Source organism: Schistocerca gregaria, chromosome 2 (assembly GCF_023897955.1).
Source record: "Schistocerca gregaria isolate iqSchGreg1 chromosome 2, iqSchGreg1.2, whole genome shotgun sequence".
NCBI classification, from domain to species: Eukaryota; Metazoa; Arthropoda; class Insecta; order Orthoptera; family Acrididae; genus Schistocerca; species Schistocerca gregaria.
The window spans coordinates 60744510-60765903 of NC_064921.1; the positions used below are offsets into that span (position 1 = coordinate 60744510).

The 21394-nt window shown below is 41.9% G+C and overlaps 1 protein-coding gene across 13 annotated transcripts in view; it reads left to right on the forward strand.

Moving 5' to 3' along the window:
• The window catches only part of LOC126336314 (zinc finger protein 62-like), a 205722-nt gene that overhangs the window by 39905 nt on the left and 144423 nt on the right, over positions 1 to 21394 (forward strand). For 11 of the 13 annotated variants that reach the window (XM_049999866.1, XM_049999873.1, XM_049999874.1 and 8 more), the window contains exon 2: positions 13142 to 13224. In XM_049999866.1, coding sequence (XP_049855823.1) covers positions 13142 to 13224 — 83 coding nt within the window. Of the gene's footprint in view, positions 1 to 10219; positions 10452 to 13141; positions 13225 to 21394 lie in introns of those variants that run through there. The other 2 variants (XM_049999864.1, XM_049999863.1) reach the window with 2 other exon arrangements.

A 21394-nucleotide genomic window follows, 5' to 3' on the forward strand; every position in this document is an offset into this window, starting at 1 on the left:
GCTGCTTCCAAAGCCAGACCAACAGGCATTACATGCATTGACCAAAATATGGATAGTGCATTGAAAATGGCTAGTTGCTATCTGAAATCTAGACCTGCCAATAAAAATTCCAAAGAACGACTGATAGATGAAATCTATTATTTACAAAAAAAAAAAAAAAAAAAAAATTGTCACAGTGTGCAATAGCCTCTGAATGGAGGGTAACCTGATGAGTTCAGTTCTTGTTACTCCTCACTCCATGAAGGACATGGCTACGCAGACATGCAACCTAAAATTTGGCTCTGAGGTTGTGAAGTCGCCCAGTGTCAAGCTAGCATTGCTGTCCCCCCATCCCGCTGTGCAACAAACTGTCAAACTTTTGCCTAAAGGGCAAAGCTACCCACTACACAACTGGCGGGCAGGAAAGGACAGGAGTTCTCCCGAAAAGACTGTCTCCGTCCCTCCAGCCAAGAAACACACCAAGTCTTCCTCTAACCAGAAGGGCTCGAAGAAGTCTGCTAAAGACAGACGATCTTCTCCTTCACCAGCTCGAAGATCCTGCTCGACGGTGTTGTCACGTGGTAACTTAGCTTGGCTGGCCTCTGTCTTGATGGTGTGCACCACCAACTGTTTTTCAGCATTGGACTCCACCAACTGACCACACAAGCATGCCAATGATTCTGTGGACCCCATGGAGCAGGATCCTCCTGCTTCTGTAATAGTGACTGCACCAGCTGTCCCTCGTCGGCCACAGAGTTGACACCCCTATATTTCTTCCTCCTCGTGACTGTCCTCCAATGGAATGTTTGTGGCCTTCGGTCGCACAAAGAGGATTTACGGCTGCTTCTAGCATCGCATTATCCCCTTGTACTCTGCCTTCAGGAAATGAAATTGCACCCTCAAGGCTGCTTTGAACTTACACATTACTTACCAATTCATTTTGACCTTCCCCATGAGGTCGGCATTCCATCTCATGGGGACGTCATGCTGCTTATACAGGATGAGCATCATAGTCAACAAATCTCCCTGACTACCTGTCTTCAAGCTGTTGTCGTACCTTGTCGTTCCCCTCCTGACTTTCTCCCTCTGTACCATTTATGGTCCTCCATTCTTTGATGTCGCCAGGACAGACTTCTTTCAGCTTACTGGGCAGCTACCTCCACTGTTTTTGCTACTTGGTGACTTTAATGCACATCATCCCCTTTGGGATTCTCCCAGAACCTGCCAGAGAGGTACACTCATGGCTGTCATTGTTAACCAACTCAACCTCTTCTGCTTTAACACTCATGCAGCCACTTTCCTTTCTGACACTTCTCTCACCTACTCCCATTTGGACCTATCCTTCTGCAGTGCCCAGCTTGCCCATCGTCTTGAGTGGTCCATTCTTTCTGACACCTACTAGAGCGACCATTTTCTGTATGCTCTCCGTCTGCTGACTCCTACCCCATCCAGATGCATGCCAAATGGCAGCTTACCAAGGCTGACTGGCAGCTTTACTCCTTATTGGTGACCTTCACAGAACAAGATTTCCTCAGTTTTGATGACCAGGTGGACTATCTCACCAATGTAATTCTTACTGCTGAAGAACATTCCATTCCTCGCACTTCCTCTTTACCACATGGTGCTCCAGTCCCTTGGTGGACTGAGGCATGTCGCAACGCATTCATTATAAACAGATGTGCAAAGTCTCATCGATGTCTTCGGGATAGCAAAAGAGCTAGTTGAATATCATTCATGTGTTCTTAAAACAGTTCCACCCCTTCCTCTGTCATGTGGGTCAACCTCCAATGGCGCTCTGGAACCAAGATCCCTTCTCCCATTTCTGGCCTGACAATAGGTGCCGATGTCATTGTGGATCCTGTTGCTATCTCCAACACCTTGGGTCCCCATTTTGCCGAAATTTGAGCTCTTCCCACTATCACCCCTTGCCTTCATCCATCATCGTGACTAGGGGAGGCTTGGGTGATACCCTTCTCTTCTCCAAATCTTGAGTGCTACAGTGCCATCTTCACTACGAGGGAGCTATATCATGCTCTCAGTTCATCCCGGTCCTCTGTCCCAGGGCCAGATGCCTTCCACATTCAGATGCTGCAGTACCCCTCTCTTGTTGGCAAGCACTTTCTGCTTAACACATACAACCGCATCTGGGCTGAGGGCACATTTCCTGGACACTGGTGTGAAGCCACCGTCATACCCATACCTAAGCCCTGTAAGGACAAAATACTTCCTTCTAGCTACCACACCATCTCTCTTACCAGCTATGTTTGCAAGGTGATGGAATGTAAGATTCATGCCCGGCGGGTGTGGTGGCTCAAATCTCACCATTTACTCATGAATGCACAGTGTGGATTTCGAGTGCCGCATTCTGCAGTAGACCATCTCATTACTTTGTCCACCCATGCCATGAATGGTTTTCTGTGGAAATCCTAGACTGTGGCAATGTTTTTCAATTTGGAGAACATGTACGACACCTGCTGGAGAACTGGTATCCTCCGTTCTCTTTACATGTGGGGCCTCCGTGGGCACCTGCCCTGTTTTCTTTGGGCATTTTTACAATACCGAGTTTTAAAGGTGGATATGGGTTCTGCCTTGTCAGACACCTTTATTCAGGAAAATGATGTGCCTCAGGCTTCCGTCCTGAGCATCATCCTCTTTGGTATCCCCATTAACCCTATAATGGCCTGTCTCCAGCTGGGTATCTCCAGCTCCATTTTTGTCAATGATTTTGACATCTATTGCAGTTCTCCACGGACCTGTCTTACTGAGCAGCGTTTTCAGCACTGTCTTGATCGTCTTCACTGCTGGAGCATCATCAGTGGCTTTTGCTTTTCCACTGACAAAACCGTCAGTATGAATTTTTGGTGGCACAAATGGTTTCTCCCACCTGTCTACATCTTGGGCCTGTTACCCTTCCATTCATTGATACTACAAAATTCCTGGGGTTCATGCTTGATAGGAAACTCTCTTGGTACTCCCATGTTACTTACTTGGCATCCCGCTGTACGCAGACCATCATTGTCCTACCTGTCCTCAATGGTGGTACTTGGGGTGCCGATCGAACCACCGTCCTCCATTTGTACTGGTTTCTTTTCCATTCGAAACTCGACTATGGGTGCTTTGCTTATACATCTGCACGCCTATCCCTTCTACGCCATCTCAACACTATCCGTCATCATGACATCCGTTTAGCCATGGGCACCTTTTACACCAGCCCAGTTGAGTGTCTATATGCTGAAGCTGCTGAACTATCCCTGTCCTACTACCGTGACTTTCTCCTCAGCAGGTATGCATGCCATTTGACTGCCATCCATGGCTACCCTTCCTATGCCTCCTTCTTTGATGATTCCTTAGATCGTCAGTATGGGGCTTGTCTCTTTTCTCTGTTACCTCCTGGAGTCTGCTTTCACCACTTGCTACGGCGACTTAACTTCAGGCTACCTGCAATTTTCCCCATGGGTGTGAACCCTTCACCATCTTGGCTTCGTAAAGTGGTCCATGTTAACTGTGGCCTTCATTTCGTTCCTAAGGACACTACTCCAGCACCGGTCTGTCGCCTTCAGTTTTACGTGGAACTTAGTACTAGTACCCTTGTATACACTGATGGCTCTCGGACTTACTGTGGAGTCGGTTGTGCCTTCATCATTGGCACCCGTGTCTTTCGATATCGGCTTCCGGCACACTCCTCAGTATTTACAGCTGAGCTCTTTGGCGACACAACCTTTCCAATTGTGTCCTCTGCTCAGACTCAATCTGCGCCCTCCAAAGTCTCTGTGTGCTGTACACTGCTCATCCCTTACTGCATCAATTCCTGGAAAACTGTCACTTGTTCCTCTTGGTGGAGCCAATGTCATGTTCCTGTGGGTCCCTGGTCATGTTGGTCTGCAAGGAAACGAGGTTTCTGACTCTGCTGCCAAGGCTGCAGTCCTTGTGCCTCAGCCCATGAGTACCTCTATTCCCTTTGATGATGTCTGCATTGCTGTCTGTCAGGAGGTGGTGTCCCATTGGCATTGCCAATGGTCCTCCCTTCACAGGAATAAGCTGTGGCTTATTAAGCCTCCTCGGCACCTTGGATTACCTCCTCTTGGTCCTCCTGCTGGAGGAAGATTTTTTTAACTAGGCTGTGTATTGGGCACAACCTCTTTAGCCATCGTCATTTGCTCAGTGGTGCTGCCCCCACCACTTTGTACGCATTGTGCCCAATTTTTAACTGTCCACCACTATCTGCTGGACTGCCCTTTTTTTACCAGTTTACGTTCCAACTTGGGTTTGTCGTCTGCTTTATTAGCCATTTTAGCAAATGACATGCGGGCTGTCACCCACGTTTTACTTTTTATGTGCCGAAACAATATGGTGAAGGCCATTTAACTTTTAGTTTTGGATCTCCATTTTTGTATGGTGGTGTTTTTTTAGCCCTTTTTCTCCTCGTGCCTTGTTTAGCTGTCTCCTATTCTGTCTGCTGGGACTGACATATAGTCATTTTTCTCGTCTCTGTGCTTGTGTTCTATAGTTTTGACTTGGGTGCGTATGACCTCAGTTGTTTTTTCACCCTAAAACAAAACAAAACAAACTACAGATGCGACGGCGATGAGTGACTAGGCTATATGGGACTTCATGCTGTCAGTGGGTGGCAGCTGTCGAAGTAGAGGTATTGCTGGTGGTTGGTAAGTGTGCAGGATTACCACAGGTTCTTGAAATCAGGGAATTTAAAAAATGCGAGAGAAATATCAGGGAAATTTGAGAAAAACACTGAGAAGTCTAATTTTTGCCCCAGTGGATGAAATGGTTTGCTTACTGAGGTGCTGTGTAACATCTCTGACTGAGTATATGCATTGCTTCTCGACTCCCTCATTACTACTGCTTCTCCCCTTCCTACCACTGCCCCTCAGCTTGCAGTCAGTGCTGCCACCACTTCTTGCCACTAGCCTAGCAGCTGCCGCCATGAGGCAGGGAGGCGTGATTTGTTTGGATCTGATTCACAGTGACTGCAGACACTGTGGCCAGAGAAGGTGGTCATGTGTGCATGAATTGTGTCTGAATGTTTGTGTGAATGTGTGTATGCTCTCGTTTTCTGAGAAAAGCTATGGCCAAAAATTTAGTTGTGAGAATGTGACTGTGTTTTCTATGTACCTCTCTGTGGCTTATCAATCATCTGTACAGAGTGTTGCTACCTATCCTCATTATTATTGATTCTCAGAGTATTTGAAAAAATTATCTGTTGCATGGGTTGATGATTATGGTCTTATTTTATCAACATGCTGTCTGTGACTCCTGAATAGCTGGCCACGCCAGTGGATTTCCATGACAGGCCAAGACCATAGGCCATTTCTGCGGTATCTCTAATGGATTGTGGCTGCCCATCTGAAGCTCTTGTGCAAGCCCTGCCTGTCGGATCTAATCTCACCGATCTGCCTCCAGGCCAGGTCTGTTGGTGTGTGGCATAATGCAATGGATTTTTATGGTTTATCCATTGACCCAGGACTGTGGTGTTCCTTGGCAGACCAGAGGCCATGGGCGATGGATTTCAGGAATTGTGACTGTCTCTCCCCAAGTACATTTTACAGTGTGGCATTTTATAGGCATTTTATTTATTTTAGTACATTTTAGCAGTTTAAAAGTAGTTTATATAGTAGAAAGTATGGGCCATAAGAAGAAGAAAATTGTGTCAGTCGCTGTTGGTTTGTTCGCTATGTACTCATATATTTCTTGAAAGAAGAATCACACAGTACTTGTAAAATAATAGATATAACACAGTGAGTAATAACCAACAATAACGAATATAGTAGAATCAGCATTTTACTGGCAGTTACCTACATTATTGGTATACACAAGTTTTCCCTCTCTTACACACTTCTTTCAAGAAGCATGCTTTTTTCTGAGATTATTTTCAAAATCAATGAAGATATCTTAAATCTGTCTTGTGACTCCAAGAAAATATTTATTTTTGTCAGAAAATGTATTTTGTTGTATTGAAATAAAGTAACATTAGTGGTCTTAATGAAACACACATACTATTTGGCTTGCTTTCTTCATCTGATAACAGCTCATTGCAATAGATGTTGATGTTAGTACTCATGAGTTTTGCTTACATCAGGAAACACTGTCTGCTTGCAAGTTTTTGTTTATGTATTTCCTCATTTGCTCTAGTGTTTCTTGTAACATAACTGCAAAGACGGATTGTGAACTCATGTCTTTACTTACCCTTGAGATCTCAAAATTTGTCAAGGAAAAATATGAAACTTGTTTGGAAATCAGGGAAATATCAGGGAATTTCACTTGGGAAACTTGTGGCAACCCTGGTATGATATGCACTGAGGTACTGATGTAGCCATCTCTGAGGTGGAAGTCAACATCGAGGAAGCTGGCTGGTTGGGTTGAGGAGGACTAGGTGAAATAAAAATGGGTGAAGGTGTTGAGGATCTGGAGGAATGTGGATAGTGTCCTCATCCTTGATCCAGATCATAGTGGCTGATGAGTCCATGCTGCTTCAAGTGTGCGCCAGAATTCTTCCATCATAATGGCTGGTGAGAGTCCCTGATGCGTCAACCTGAAGTACATCCATCATAGTCACTGATGAGTCCATGCGGCTTCTATTCTGAGCTAGAGCTCTTCCATCATAGTCGCTGGTGACTCTGTGCTGCTTCAAGTCTGTGCCAGAGTTCATCTATCATAGTGGTTGGTGAGTATACGCAGCTTCATCTCTGTGCCAGAGTTCATCCATCATAGTGGCTGGTGAATTCATTTTGTGTCAACGCTCTGCCAGAGTTTGTGCGTCTTACTGTCTGGGCAGTGGTGATGTCTCAGTCTCAGGGCAACCCATGGCCATGTGATTTCATTGTGTGACAGATATGGAGACTGTGCTGACCAGGGCAACAGACAAACACCCTTCATGTCAGGGTAGGTCAGGACGGGACAAGTCACATGCAGTGTTGCATCATGTTGTGGAACGAGAACATCATGGAGCTGGTGCAGCACATCATAAATGTAAACCCTATTGTAAGAGTTACTGGCAATACATACCAGAGGCTGTAGTGTTGTGTACCCACTAGCAGCATGTGCCAGGCCCTTATGATGATGCTGAATGCAGTCTGTCCGTATTCATTCTTCTTGAATTCTATGATACATCTATTGTGAATCTGTTCACAGAACTGTAATTGTCTGAAATACAACTGCCACCACTTCCGTGCCCCACATTTTCTCTTGGGGCCTTTGTCTGCTGTCACCTTAATAGAAGACAGTCCCCGGCATTCTTGACATTGTCAGACTGTCCGTGCAGATATTCATTTTGCTGCAGACAAGACTATTTCCTGACTTTAGGCTTGAGACACACCTTAGTAAACAGTCTCCTCTCGGAGACTAGCTGCATGTGGCCACAGAGATGCTAAATATGGACCTCCTGAACCTTTTGGTTTTGTATTCACAAAACAGTCAGAAGGATGTAGGCTGCAGTTCGTATTGGGAGATGAAGAAGCTTGTACAGGATAGAGTAGCATGGAAAGCTGCATCAAACCAGTCTCAGGACTGAAGACCACAACAACAAAACAGTCAGGCACTGTGGCTGACCCAAGCCACAATATCATAAAAAGATAAACCTCAGTCTCAATAGGCCACAGTCGTGCACCTGTTGAATTTTAATTTGTGCTGGTAGACAGTTTTCCTTCTTATGAGAGAAACATTTGTCTCACAACAGACTGACACTCAAATTGTGAATGAGAAATCTGCTGTGTAACTTTTCCACACTTACATAATGTAGATAGCATTGCTCCTGCTTTCTTTGCGTGGTTCGATGAAATGCTAATCATTTGCATATATGAGCACATAGTACATTTCGTGCTAGTGTGACAATTGTTGCACATATGGTGCCTCGATGGTGTTGCAGCTTTAATGGCCAACAGTGTATATTTCAGAATCAAGTCACTCATGTGAGGCTGAAAATACAAAATGGTCAGTGTGTTTCCCAAATGCAGTATGGCCAGTCTCTGTAAACTACAGTACTTAAAACATTATCTGTTTTATTTAGGTAACAAGGTGGAAAGATTAGTACAGGATGGATGGAGAATGCCCTCAAACCATTCAAAATACTCTTGAGAAGGAAGGAAGAAAAGAAATGTTCATCCTGGTACTAGTTCTCAAATTGAACATCTGCAAAATTGTGAGCAGAGATGTTGTGCCGCAGTAGTAGAGAACCCTTGAGGTGCAAGATATTCACCCATGTTGGTTGGATTGGCTGCAGTATTACTCACTCCACACAGCTTGTATGCAGTAGTGAATCACTCATTGGCATTCATTCATCCACACCTTGTTTCTGTAAATTCTGTTGTGAAGGAGAACCTGTAGTGATGTGGAAGGACTAGAGTTACACATTAACAGACTGAAGCAACCACTGAAAGCCACCACTATAAAGTGTACTAATGACAAATTATGGTTAGAGCTAATCTGCTCAAGCTGATAGTTGTGTAAATTAATTTTTATTTCTATGTGTATACATGCCAGGGAAACAATGCAGCCCCCCTCTAGTACTGTAGTCAGTGACAACAAGGTGTGAATGTGGATGCTGAGGTACTGTAGTGTTAGTGGTTCATTTTTCACAGTCATCAGTGATCAAATGGCACTTGGGAGGCCTGTCTGAGCATCCTCTGTGCTCTGACTTTACAGCTGTAACTGTGGTGAATTTAGAGGTGAACAGTGTATGCAACATTCATTCTAGGCCCTCATTCTCCTATGATAAGTACATATTGTTGTTGAACAACTTCAGTCATTTGAACAGGATCACATTGTGGTCCTGCGGGAAACTGGATGGACAGATGTATTGGCAGACTGCTGCACATTAGGCATGGGGTATCAGTGGCGTGTTGCTGCTTTAAAAGTGGTCTGTGGAACATTTCCATATGTGTGGACCAGTTTCTGGACGATCGCATAACACAGACATACATCGAGATTGATGAATTGTGCGATGAGCAGTGGCCGACCGATTGTTGTCTGGGGGTGAAATCCAGGCACATTTTCCACCTGCGTTGTCATCAGGGACCATTGGTTTTGCAGGATGTGTGACTCTGGCCAGTGTGCCACTGACACCACTACACTGCCAAGCACAGCTTCTCTAAAGGCTTGAAACAGTTGACTGGGGAGTGGAATGGCACTTTGTTGTCTTCAGTGATGACAGTAAGTTCTATCTGTATGTAGTGATGGACGTACACATTTATGTTGTAGACCTTGTGAGCTGCTTTTCCCAAGGTGTGTTTGCCGATGACACAGAAGTACCCCGGATTCACGTGTGGAGGGCTATAAGTTACAACTTCTGGTCACATTTGGTGTTTCTGCAGGATAAAGTAACCAGTGCCTGCTACATTGTACAGGCTTTTAGCCCCATACTACTGTCATTTCTTTGACAGGAAGGTGAAATGTTTTCTTGGCAGAACAATGCATTGATGCTATGGCACAATGTGATCTTCATGCCATACACCTACTGCCCTTGTCAGCAAGATGACAGACCTCTCGTCAATTGAACACACGGGAGACATGATGAAGCAGGAACTGGCATGTTCCTGAGGGCCCACAAGAACTGTTGCTGAACTGCAACAAAAGGCACACGATGCTTGAGACAGTCCTATCAAAGAGTACCTTTACAATTGTTTGCTTGTGAGAATACACACTTGCATTGCCACTGGAGGGGTGCACTGCGTATTGATGTGATTGTTTGACACCCTTTACTGTGAAGTATGTTTCATTTGGTCTGAATTTGTCATCATATATGTGTACAATGATGAAAAGTGTATTAAGAGATAAGGTGGCTACTTAAAAAAAAGCTGCTGTCTTTGCCATCTACTATCCTGCTGCTGTTTACATCCAGTTCATCAAACAAAGCATTTATTTAACTTGACACAGACAACATATACAGGCAAAGTTGAGATATCTTTAATATAAACATTGAAGTTATGTGGAACTTATATTCCTTAGCCCAGGTATAATGGTAAATTGTTGACATCAGTAATGAGCTATTCTTTTACTTTGTTGTAGAATATCCGAGCTTGATGACAATCTGTTACAGTGTGTAAAACTAATGTATGGAAATTGTTTGTTTTGTCTAGTATTATGGCTGTGAGTTTCACATTTCATCCTTGTTACCAATAACAAATACTGTCCAGAAGTGCATGGATTGGCACATAAGTTTAGAATTTTTATCAACTTTTCACAATACCCCCACTGTGCAGATCAGTAAAATAAATGCTTTTAGTGATGTTAGTTGCATTGCCCAGAAGACTGCTGTAGGACAGTATTAAGTGAAGATATGCTAGCGGTCCCATCTGGAGATCAACACAATAATAGAGGTTTCTAATTGCACAGCTGGCAGAACTGATTGTATAATATATTCAGACACTGGTGATGCCTCAATTTGAGATCCATTTAGATGCCTAGGAACTTCAGACATGGAACCTCATCCAGTGTATGTCCACTGACCTCTGCTTCTTGTATCTGTAAGTAATGTTGATTTCTTTGGAATTGCATAATACGAGTCTTTGTAAGAGTAATGGTTAAACTGTTTGCTGTGAACCATTTGTAAGACTGTTCCATTAGCCTCCTGTCTGGAGGATTTTTAGGCCCTTTATCAATATACTAGTGTCAGCTGCAAACATCACAGGTTTTCAAGAATTTCCCAATATCCTATTTTCTGTGTGCAGAGTGTGATAAAAAAGATGCCTACTCCACACAAACAAACATTCAATGTACTCTTGGGACTGGATTAGTAGTTTTGTAAAAGATTTTTCGTGAGTGTGCCTGTACTGGGGTTTGAACTGTCCTGTATTTTATAGGCATTCAATGCATTGTTTTCACCTGTGAACAAAATTTTTGTATCTCTGAGTTTTTCCTGTAATACTTGTTCAGCAAAAGTAAATGTAGAAAGGAGTACGGGTAAATAAACAGTGTACACTTTCATCAGTGCATCAAGAGAATTAAATGTGAAGAAGCTAAAATTTAAACTGCAGCTTGATATGCCATCTTCAGTTTTTCAGATGAATCCAGGAAAAGTGGCCAATGGTGGGTGTGCTTAAGTACAATTTTAAGAGTTTCTCACAGGGTTGCTGTAATATACACTTGGATTTTATCTTACAGCCTGAGCTTAACAGTGAGATATGCTGACCATTCAGCTCTGGAGGCTGGCTTATGGCAATTGATGTACAGACAGAATCGCAAACTGAACTGTTAACTGTAGCTGTCATCATAGTAGTTGTTAAACATTCCCTCATGACATCACATATGTTGGCTTTTCCAGTCTAGACCCTGGGCTGCTCTACATATCACCCTGTCACAAAAATTTTCATTCCATGAAATAGAAAAACATATTGAAGGTGTGGTGGCATTAATTTAAAACAGCCTTTTATTACCGAATGTAACCACAAATAACCTGTAAGGAATATCCACATCGACACTCAAAATACAGAGCCTTTTGTTTTCCCCCCTCTCAGTAGTTTTCTAAAGTTGTTTTACTACTGGTTACAGGTAACGGAGAATTTGCCAACATGCATTACTGTAGATCAAGATTGCCGTGGTTAGCACTGCCCTTGTTCTAGACCAATTTGTGTACTTGTCATCACCAGCTTTTGGAGTAATTTCAAGTTCATTGTGCTGGTAAGGAACAGATTTGTACTCAATACTTAGTTTTTGATCCCCTTACATTTTATGTTTCTCCATTCTGAGTTTAAATTCATTGGAACCTGAGATTTTTGGGCACATTCATGTTCATAATGTTTCCAACATCAACCTTAAGGTCGTGTTATGTATGTAATTTGTGAAAAGCTACTTCTGTCTCACTTCTGATCTAGGAATTCCTTTAATTAATTAGTAATTTAATTAATTAACTTCATAGGCTACAATCCGAAACTTAGATTCTGTCAACTTGTTTCAAAAGCAGGTTACAGTAGCTGTAACTCCAAAATATTAGACTCTTCACATTTTGTGTGAAAGCAGTAGCATCTTCATAAATCAGTATAATTTCTGTGGCAACAGTGAATCATCCTACGCAATTATGTATCTTCTTACTAACTTCTAGTGCATTGCTGATGAACGAATGAGACCTCCATGATGATACAAAGCATATGCTTTTCAATGGCTATAATAGTCTTCTTCATATAACACTAAAAATGTTTCCTTTCTGGCAGCATCAATTTATACTTTAATAGTAACAAAGCCAGTAGCAAATATGTACTAACACGAAAATCATTGAGAAATGATCAACATATACCATAGACATAACTAGCAGAATGGTGCTTTTAAGTAATATATAGTTTGACTCATTTCTGTTTTGCTTAATTTTGGACTATGCTGGAGGTGTTTTTTTTAGTATAACCATACATGTTACTCAAATGTCAGTAAATATCTCATCTTGTTAGACTAACCTGTCCCCATAAATCATGAGCTACTACTTCTATAAATAGATTGGACTTGATTGGGTGACTGAAGCTTACTGTTATCACCATACAAGACAACAACACGGAACTTCCATATTGTTCTCTTGGTGAGCGCAAGAGGGTTCGCCATTGCCTTTCTCTGACCTATGTGTCAAAATGTGGTATGGGGCTTTGTGAATGTCTGTATGAGTCCTTGAGCAATATTGTGTTATGTTTGGGTATAAGTGGTTGATGAAGTAAATAAAAGTAAGGTGGACACTGAAATTACACTGTGAGAAACACTCCAACCAGCCACACTACTAGTTTTGGGCCTGAGCCCATTGTCAGATGGTAGTGTTGACTTCTTTTACATTTGTGTCGTAACCCTGATCGATGAACTGAACTGAAAGCAAGATGGTGGACAACAATGTATCTGCCATCTTGTTTTTAGATCAGATCATTGATCAGTATGTATTTGAAAAAAATCAAACCTCTGTCCTGTAATATGCAAAAGAGGGCTTTTTAGGATGTAAGTACAATGTATACGGCATACAACACTGTGTTCCTTAGCAGCAAAATGCTGTCAAAGAAGTATAGATGCAGAACAGTTTCTTCTTCTGCTATTCATTTTTATCTGACTGTTTTTGTGTGCATGCTATTCTGTGGCATGTGAAAGAACATCAATATCTTTAGAATTGTGTTTCTTTTGTTGTCCCCTCTATGTCATTACAAATTATTCTCCTAGAGGATACTAGTTTAATTCTTTGTCACACTTGCAGAATGGATATCGTAACGTCAGAAGGAAGAAGGTCACAGGAAAGAATGATTTTGGAAGGCCTTTTGAGAAATGGAGAAATTACAGGTAAGCTATTAGCTATTTTGAAGAGATCTGGCACTGTGATACCATGCTGGCAGATGGAAAAGTCTTTGTCTTAGAAATAAGCAATTGTCAAACTCTGTAAGTAGTTGTAGGGTGACTAGTAATCTAATTATTCATATTTAGTGCAATTGTGCCTGAACACATCCTGTTTTCTTTTCTTGTGGGTCTGTTGCCAGCATTATAAAATGGTGCATAGTCAGTGTAATGTGTTGGACATCGCAAGATTAGAGAATGAAATCATGTTATATGTACATGAGAGATACTAATTTTTGCACAAATGTCCCCCCCCCCCCCCCTGTGCTTCAAACACTCAAACACCAGCCTACTGGCCAAACAAGGTATATTACCAGTAGAATGGACGCAGAGTGCACAGAATCAATGATGACCCAGTTAATATTTCTCGATTGCTCAATTTCCTGGTAGAAGTTGGAATACTTTGTACTGCTAGTATTTTATGTCCATCAACTGTCAGTCTTAATGGCTAAAATACAATGTGTTATAGTGCAGTAGTAGTTACTGTTAAATACAGTATTTACTTTCTCTGTGCTATGTTCTGTATCTGTCACAAACTACATCTTATTTCGTTGAACACCTCTGAGTTCAGTCAAAACTTTTAATTTTAGATTCATTTTGTGTTTCCTATACGTCATGAACTGAAACATTGCACAGTACAAAATACAAACGTTTACATATACAGTGTGAAGAAAAAATCGTGCACTTGGATAGTAGTAAATGAATACTGAAGGTTGGCAATCTGGTAACACTGTACTAACATGTACAGTAACTCCCTCTGACAGCATATGGGAGTAGTGCTCTGGAGTTGGTGCAGTGGGTTAGCATGCAGGAGGTCGAAGGATCAATTTTGGATCGAGGCATATTTCTTTTTATTTGCCAATTTCATCCTGCTGTACACTGTTTCTTAAGCCACATGTATCTGACGGGGGTCAGACAAGTCAGATATGGACAATTGAAACAAATTAACTCTCATAGGACAGAATAACTACAAAATCAATATCAATTTTGAGATGCTAAAGATGATTGGACAGTTAAATAACTCAAATCTACTAGTCATTAATATTATATGCAGTACATCCACTCAGATGTAACACATTATCCACCAGTGACAATAATAATTTTTGTATTGATGATTGCATGACATTTAGAAAAGAATGTGTTGTCTTCCAAGCAGGTGCTCAAAATGACCCCCCTGCATGTCCAAACATTACATGACCTGCTGGGTCATATAGTTCTTGACTCTTTTCAGCATAACTGCATCCACAGATACAGGAGCAGCATGAAGATGCATTATGAGTTCTTCCTCATGTGGTCGGCGAAGTGAAATACATATGCTCCTTTAAAAGATTGCGTAAGAAGAAAACCAGGGAATTTAGGTCAGGTGAATGCAGAGGCGATACAACTGGGCCTCCCCGTCTGAAACATTGTTTGAAAATGTTCTGCCTAAATACTGTCACACATTAATTACGAAGTGTGGAGATGCAACTTCTGCAAAACATAAGAAGCATATCTTCCAGTTCATCAGGCAAATAGTTTGAGATGGGTGCATGATATCTTTACTCAGTCCACTAGTAAGGCAACAAGTAGGGACCCAAAGTTCTGTTTCGCAGTATCCCAGCAAGGACAATGATGCCAAAGCAAACTTGATGTGCACGGTCGTGTGTTAACGTCACACCACTGCTGGGCATTGTGCATCTTGAAGACACCCTCGTGGGTGAACACTGCTTCATTTGATCATATTACAGTTTTTATGAAGTCGTCATTGGCTTCCTGTTGTTGTTGTAACCATGCACAGAATTGCATTCGCAGACGGCAGTCTGCAGGAGCTGCGTTAAAGAATAATGATAGAGGTGCAGCCCAGGCTTGTGCAACATGTCAACAACCATGTGTTGTGAGACACGTGGCTACCTAGCCATGCTACATGTACTTTGCTGGAGTTCCTGGTGTAGGACCTCCAGAATAACTTCCTCAGTAGCTGGAATATGGTGTCTGTCACACAATGGTGGAAGGAGAGAACCTGTCTCTCAAAGGTAAAGCTCCAGATGACAAAAAAACATTTTTATCTGGATGACGTCAACCTGGATATCTAGCAGCATATTCATGAGTGGTAATACCAGTCCAGTTATCAGATGAACCAAAGACCAGAACCGTAACCACATAAACATTGTTTGTGTATGCCGTACATCTGCCATACTGATTTAGAATAACACAAGAAGAATATACAATATATGTAGGTAAATGTACATGGAGTCTGTCACAGGCATATTACTCCATTGGCAATTAGTACCTGTCCAGTGAACAGCAGTTACAGTATAAACACGTGATTAGTTGCAGCGGGCTGTTCTATCTAAGGTGCATCACCTCTCTTATGGCTTTTATTCTGCATGATTCATCTCAACACTGTTTGTTTTTTAATTCCACTGTTCCCTAATGGTGATGAATGTGATGTTTCCATCAATAATAATAATAATAATAATAATAATAATAATAATAGTAATGCATGGAGATAGTTACTAAACAGCATGCGCTTAACAGACTCAATGGTAAAAAGCATAATGCATACAAATGGTAACAAAGTTTGGAAATTATTTGCAAAGCAAGTTACTAGCCCTACTGTTGATGTAAGACCCTAACAAAATGTAATGGACCTGAATGTAGCAAGAGTAATAGTTGGTACTAATCAGTGGGACCATTGAGGGGGGTTTAAGGAAAACAGGTTTGGAATGTAGTAGATGCAGTGGTGTAAAACAATTTGCATCTGCGACATACAAAAGGCTTCTTTAAAAGATGACGAATGAAAGCAATTGTACCTCCATTTCTGCGTTTGTAGTATGTAAGTACAAACGTTTCGTAGAAGACCACTATAGTTGCTGTTTGACGATTAAGACACCAGATACTGTACCACACAGATCTAGAAAATAAAAACAAATGTCTCGACCCAGAATTGAGCCTTCGACCTCCTGCATGCCAACCCAAAACGCTGTCTGCTGCACCAAATGTGCGGCACTACTCCTACCTGCTGAGAGAGGTAGTTACCGTACATGTGACTACAGTGTTGCCAGACTGGCAGTCCTTAACATCCATATGCTGCCGGAAATATGTGCAGATGAAAATTTTGTGAGAGACTTTTTTGTATTGCTAGTATGTGAGGAATTGCTCTGAGAAGTCCGAGTGTGTGAATTTTTCTTCACCCTGCTTATCAGATGGGGAGATGTTTTCAAATCATGATGTGTACATATTATGCCAGATCAGTTACATAACAAAAGTCCAAATCACGTAGATAATATGTTTTGCAAGTTCTACACAAATACTTTTAAGGGTTTCGTGATAAGTTGTAAAGACAAAATTTTGCATCTGATTAATTGTTCATCTTTATTTTACCCTCTGTCAGTTTGTATGATGGTCGACTAACCCCGGAAATGGTTGAAAAGTAATGTTTGGAACACAGCTGATAAGTGTTCCTTGAAGTAAGGTGTTGTTCCAGAAACTCTTGAAAGCTGCGGAGCACTGTGGCCCAAAATGATTCCTACATGTATATTCCTCAAGCCAGCATGTATGATGTATCAGAGGATGTGCAGCATAGCATTATCATTTTTCAACAATTCTATTTCATTTGTGCATGGTATCACAGAAGAAAGACTGTTGATACTGCTGTTTATGCCTGAATGCATGCAGCGTGACAAAAAAAGTGAAGAACCCAGGCGGAATGGGGAAACAAAGTGAAACTTCACAGGGTGAGATGATATGTGATGTTATTTTGGTGATTACAAAATCGAGCCAAAGAATTTGGCAGTATGACATTGCTATCCTTCTGGCCTGAGTGCATGCCCTGATTTGTTTGGGAAGGGTGTTACATAGCCGCTGTATCCTCTCCTGAGGCAAGTTGGCTCACAACTGTTATAACTTGTCATTGATACACCAGATACTGGCACTGGGACAAAGCTAACAACCGAGTTGGTCCTCACACATGTACTTCGTGAACAGATCTGGTGAACTTTCTGGCCATAGGAGTACCTCAGCATCATGCAGACAGTTTGTAGTGAAACGTGCCATGTGTTGACAGGTATTGTTCTGTTTAAGAATGGCACCACTGTACTGTCACATGAAAAGTAGCACATGAGGTCACAAAATGTCTGTGACGTACTGCCAGAGTTTGTCAATCGCTACCAGCCGTGACCTAAAGTCGTACCAGGAGTGACACCACTGTGTCTGTCCAAAGCATTGGAAGAGTGGTACCTCTCCCCAGGTCACCACCACATTCATCAGTGATGATTGTATGGGTTAGTGCAGAAACACAAAACCGTCATTGAACGCAATGCGACACAATTCGTCAGCAGTCTGTGCTTCCCGGTAATAGCACAGTTCCAAATGCAGCTGTTTTTGTTGAGGTGGTAATGGCAGCCTACACGTGGGATGTTAATTTCCTAGTCTGCGTGCTGCTATTCTCTGACAAATTGTGTGGGTTGACACAGAATGTTGCAGGGAGTCCATTATCTGTTCTCAGGTGCCAGGCACATTACAATGTGCTAGGTGCACAATATGGTGATCCTTGTAGTGGTCGGGTACAGTTGACCGAAACCTTGGTGTCAAGTGTGCCAATGCTGAGCCCAAGTGTCAGTGGCCCACGTACTCATAGACATTCCTAATGCTGCTGCTTTGAGGTGGCATCTTAATCTTTCTGACACACTATCTCTGGTGCTAGCAGGTGACACCAAATTGGCTGACCTGATGATAAGTTTTGCCCATGAAGGCAGTTTCTATTCATGCCTGCAAGGTAGGGACTTTTGGCCTCATTGACCACCTAGGGGTTCATGGAGTACTGCTCTCCTGCACTCTTGGATATAACATCTTGGACCTACTGATATCAAACAGACCCGAACTTTTCGAATCTGTAAGTACAGAACAGGGAATCAGTGATCATAAGGCCATTGCAGCATCCCTGAATATTGAAGTTAATAGGAATATAGAAAAGGGAGGAAGGTTTATCTGTTTAGCAAGAGTAATAGAAGGCAGATTTCAGACTACCTAACAGATCAAAACGAAAATTTCTGTTCCGACACTGACAATGTTGAGTGTTTATGGAAAAAGTTTAAGGCAATTGTAAAATGCGTTTTAGACAGGTACGTGCTGAGTAAAACTGTGAGGGATGGGAAAAACCCACCATGGTTCAACAACAAAGTTAGGAAACTACTGCGAAAGCAAAGAGAGCTTCACTGCTACTTTAAACACAGCCAAAACCTCTCAGACAAACAGAAGCTAAACGATGTCAAAGTTAGCATAAGGAGGGCTATGCGTGAAGCTTTCAGTGAATTCGAAAGTAAAATTCTATGTACCAACTTGACAGAAAATCCTAGGAAGTTCTGGTCTTACGTTAAATCAGTAAGTGGCTCCAAACAGCGTATCCAGACACTCCGGGATGATGATGGCATTGAAACAGAGGATGACACGCATAAAGCTGAAATACTAAACACCTTTTTCCAAAGCTGTTTCACAGAGGAAGACCGCACTGCAGTTCCTTCTCTAAATCCTCACACGAACGAAAAATGGCTGACATTGAAATAAGTGTCCAAGGAATAGAAGCAACTGGAATCACTCAACAGAGGAAAGTCCACTGGATCTGACAGGATACCAATTCGTTTCTACACAGAGTACGCGAAAGAACTTGCCCCCCTTCTAACAGCCATGTACCACAAGTCTCTAGAGGAACGGAAGGTTCCAAATGATTGAAAAAGAGCACAGGTAGTCCCAGTCTTCAAGAAGGGTCGTCGAGCAGATGCGCAAAACAATAGACCTATATCTCTGACGTCGATCTGTTGTAGAACTGTAGAACATGTTTTTTGCTCGATTATCATGTCGTTTTTGGAAACCCAGAATCTGCTCTGTAGGAATCAACATGGGTTCCAGAAATAGCAATCGTGTGAGACCCAACTCACTTTATTTGTTCATGAGACCCAGAAAATATTAGATACAGGCTCCCAGGTAGATGCTATTTTCCTTGACTTCCGGAAGGCGTCCGATACAGTTCCGCACTGTCGCCTGATAAACAAAGTAAGAGCCTATGGAATATCAGACCAGCTGTGTGGCTGGATTGAAGAGTTTTTAGCAAACAGAACACAGCATGTTGTTATCATTGGAGAGACGTCTACAGATATTAAAGTAACCTCTGGCGTGCCACAGGAGAGTGTTATGGAACCATTGCTTTTCACAACATATATAAATGACCTAGTAGATAGTGTCGGAAGTTCCTTGCAGCTTTTCGCAGATGATGCTGTAGTATACAGAGAAGTTGCAGCATTAGACAATTGTAGCGAAATGCAGGAAGACCTGCAGCAGATAGGCACTTGGTGCAGGGAGTGACAACTGACCCTTAACATAGACAAATGTAATGTATTGCGAATACATAGAAAGAAGGATCCTTTATTGTATGATTATATGATAGCGGAACAAACACTGGTAGCAATTACTTCTGTAAGATATCTGGGAGTATGCATGCGGAACGATTTGAAGTGGAATGATCATATAAAATTAATTGTTGGTAAAGCAGGTACCAGGTTGAGATTCATTGGGAGAGTCCTTAGAAAATGTAGTCCATCAACAAAGGAGGTGGCTTACAAAACACTCATTCGACCTATACTTGAGTATTGATCATCAGTGTGGGATCCGTACCAGATTGGGTTGATGGAGGAGATAGAAAAGATCCAAAGAAGAGTGGCACGTTTAGTCACAGGGTTATTTGTTTAGCAAACTCAAGTGGCATACTCTGCAAGAGAGGCACTCTGCATCGCAGTGTAGCTTGCTCTCCAGGTTTCGAGAGGGTGCGTTTCTGGATGAGGTATCGAATATATTGCTTCCCCCTACTTATACCTCCCGAGGAGATCACAAATATAAAATTAGAGAGATTCGAGCGCGCACAGAGGCTTTCAGACAGTCGTTCTTCCCGCGAACCATACGCGACTGGAACAGAAAAGGGAGGTAATGACAGTGGCACATAAAGTGCCCTCCGCCACACACTGTTGGGTGGCTTGCGGAGTATAAATGTAGATGTAGATATAGATATAGATGTAGAACATCAGTTTGGGATCCAGAGAAATGCACTAACACACCAGGCAATAGTGACTCTATGAATTATTTCAGAAGATGGCTTGAAGAAAGGCAAACTTATGTTTATAGACTTAAGAGAAAGTTTTGACAATGTTGACTGGAATACACTATTTTCAAGGTGGCAGGGATTGTTATGTACAACTTGCACAGATACCAGTATACAGTTAGAAGAGTCAAAGAACATGGTAGGGAAGCATTGGTTGAGACAGAGTTGTCGCACATCTGTCTGATGTCATTCTATCTACACATTTAGCAAGTTGTAAAGCAAATGAAAGAGAAATTTGGAAAGAGAATGAAAGTTCAGAAAAAGAGCTATAGAAGAAGTTCACTTTATATAAATTATTTGTTGTGAATAGTTAACTTTCATTTATATTTGACATAAGTGAGATACATAAACTTTGTGTAATCTTTTTAAAATACCGAACTCTGACTCTCAGATCAGGTATGTTACTACCTCTACCCACCCTGCCAGTCAAGTATACCACAGGAAGACACCCTAGTGAAACCAAATATGTATTGTGTGGCTTTCAAAACAAATGTATTATGACCAAATAAAATATGGCAGCTAATAGTATTGCATGGCACAGCAGGGAACACTAAGTAATGTGGCCACAATCTCTCTGTATTCTCTATTCTTTTGAAAATAACAAATATCTTCTTGCTGTTTCAATTATCATAAACAATATATATAAAAACAGTGATAGTGATACCTTAGAATATTTTACTCTTTTGTGTTGTGTGTGACATCCTACTTCATTTCTTCATATTCCACCTCCTCCTCTGTCCTTTTGTCATGCTAATTCTTCTCTGTAAGGTAACTGGTTGTAAAAACCTGGCATTGGTCTAAACTATCGATGTTATCAGACCTTTTTCTCTTTTGGTAAATTATCAAGCCATTGTTGAACTTCATAGTACTGGATTACTCAAGGGTACTCAGTCAATTCAAATCTATTCAGATTCATTCAAATTTTGATGGACTGTTTGGTTCATTGCTTGTGATGAATACCAGAATCCTTCCCTTGAAATTCTGTGTCCA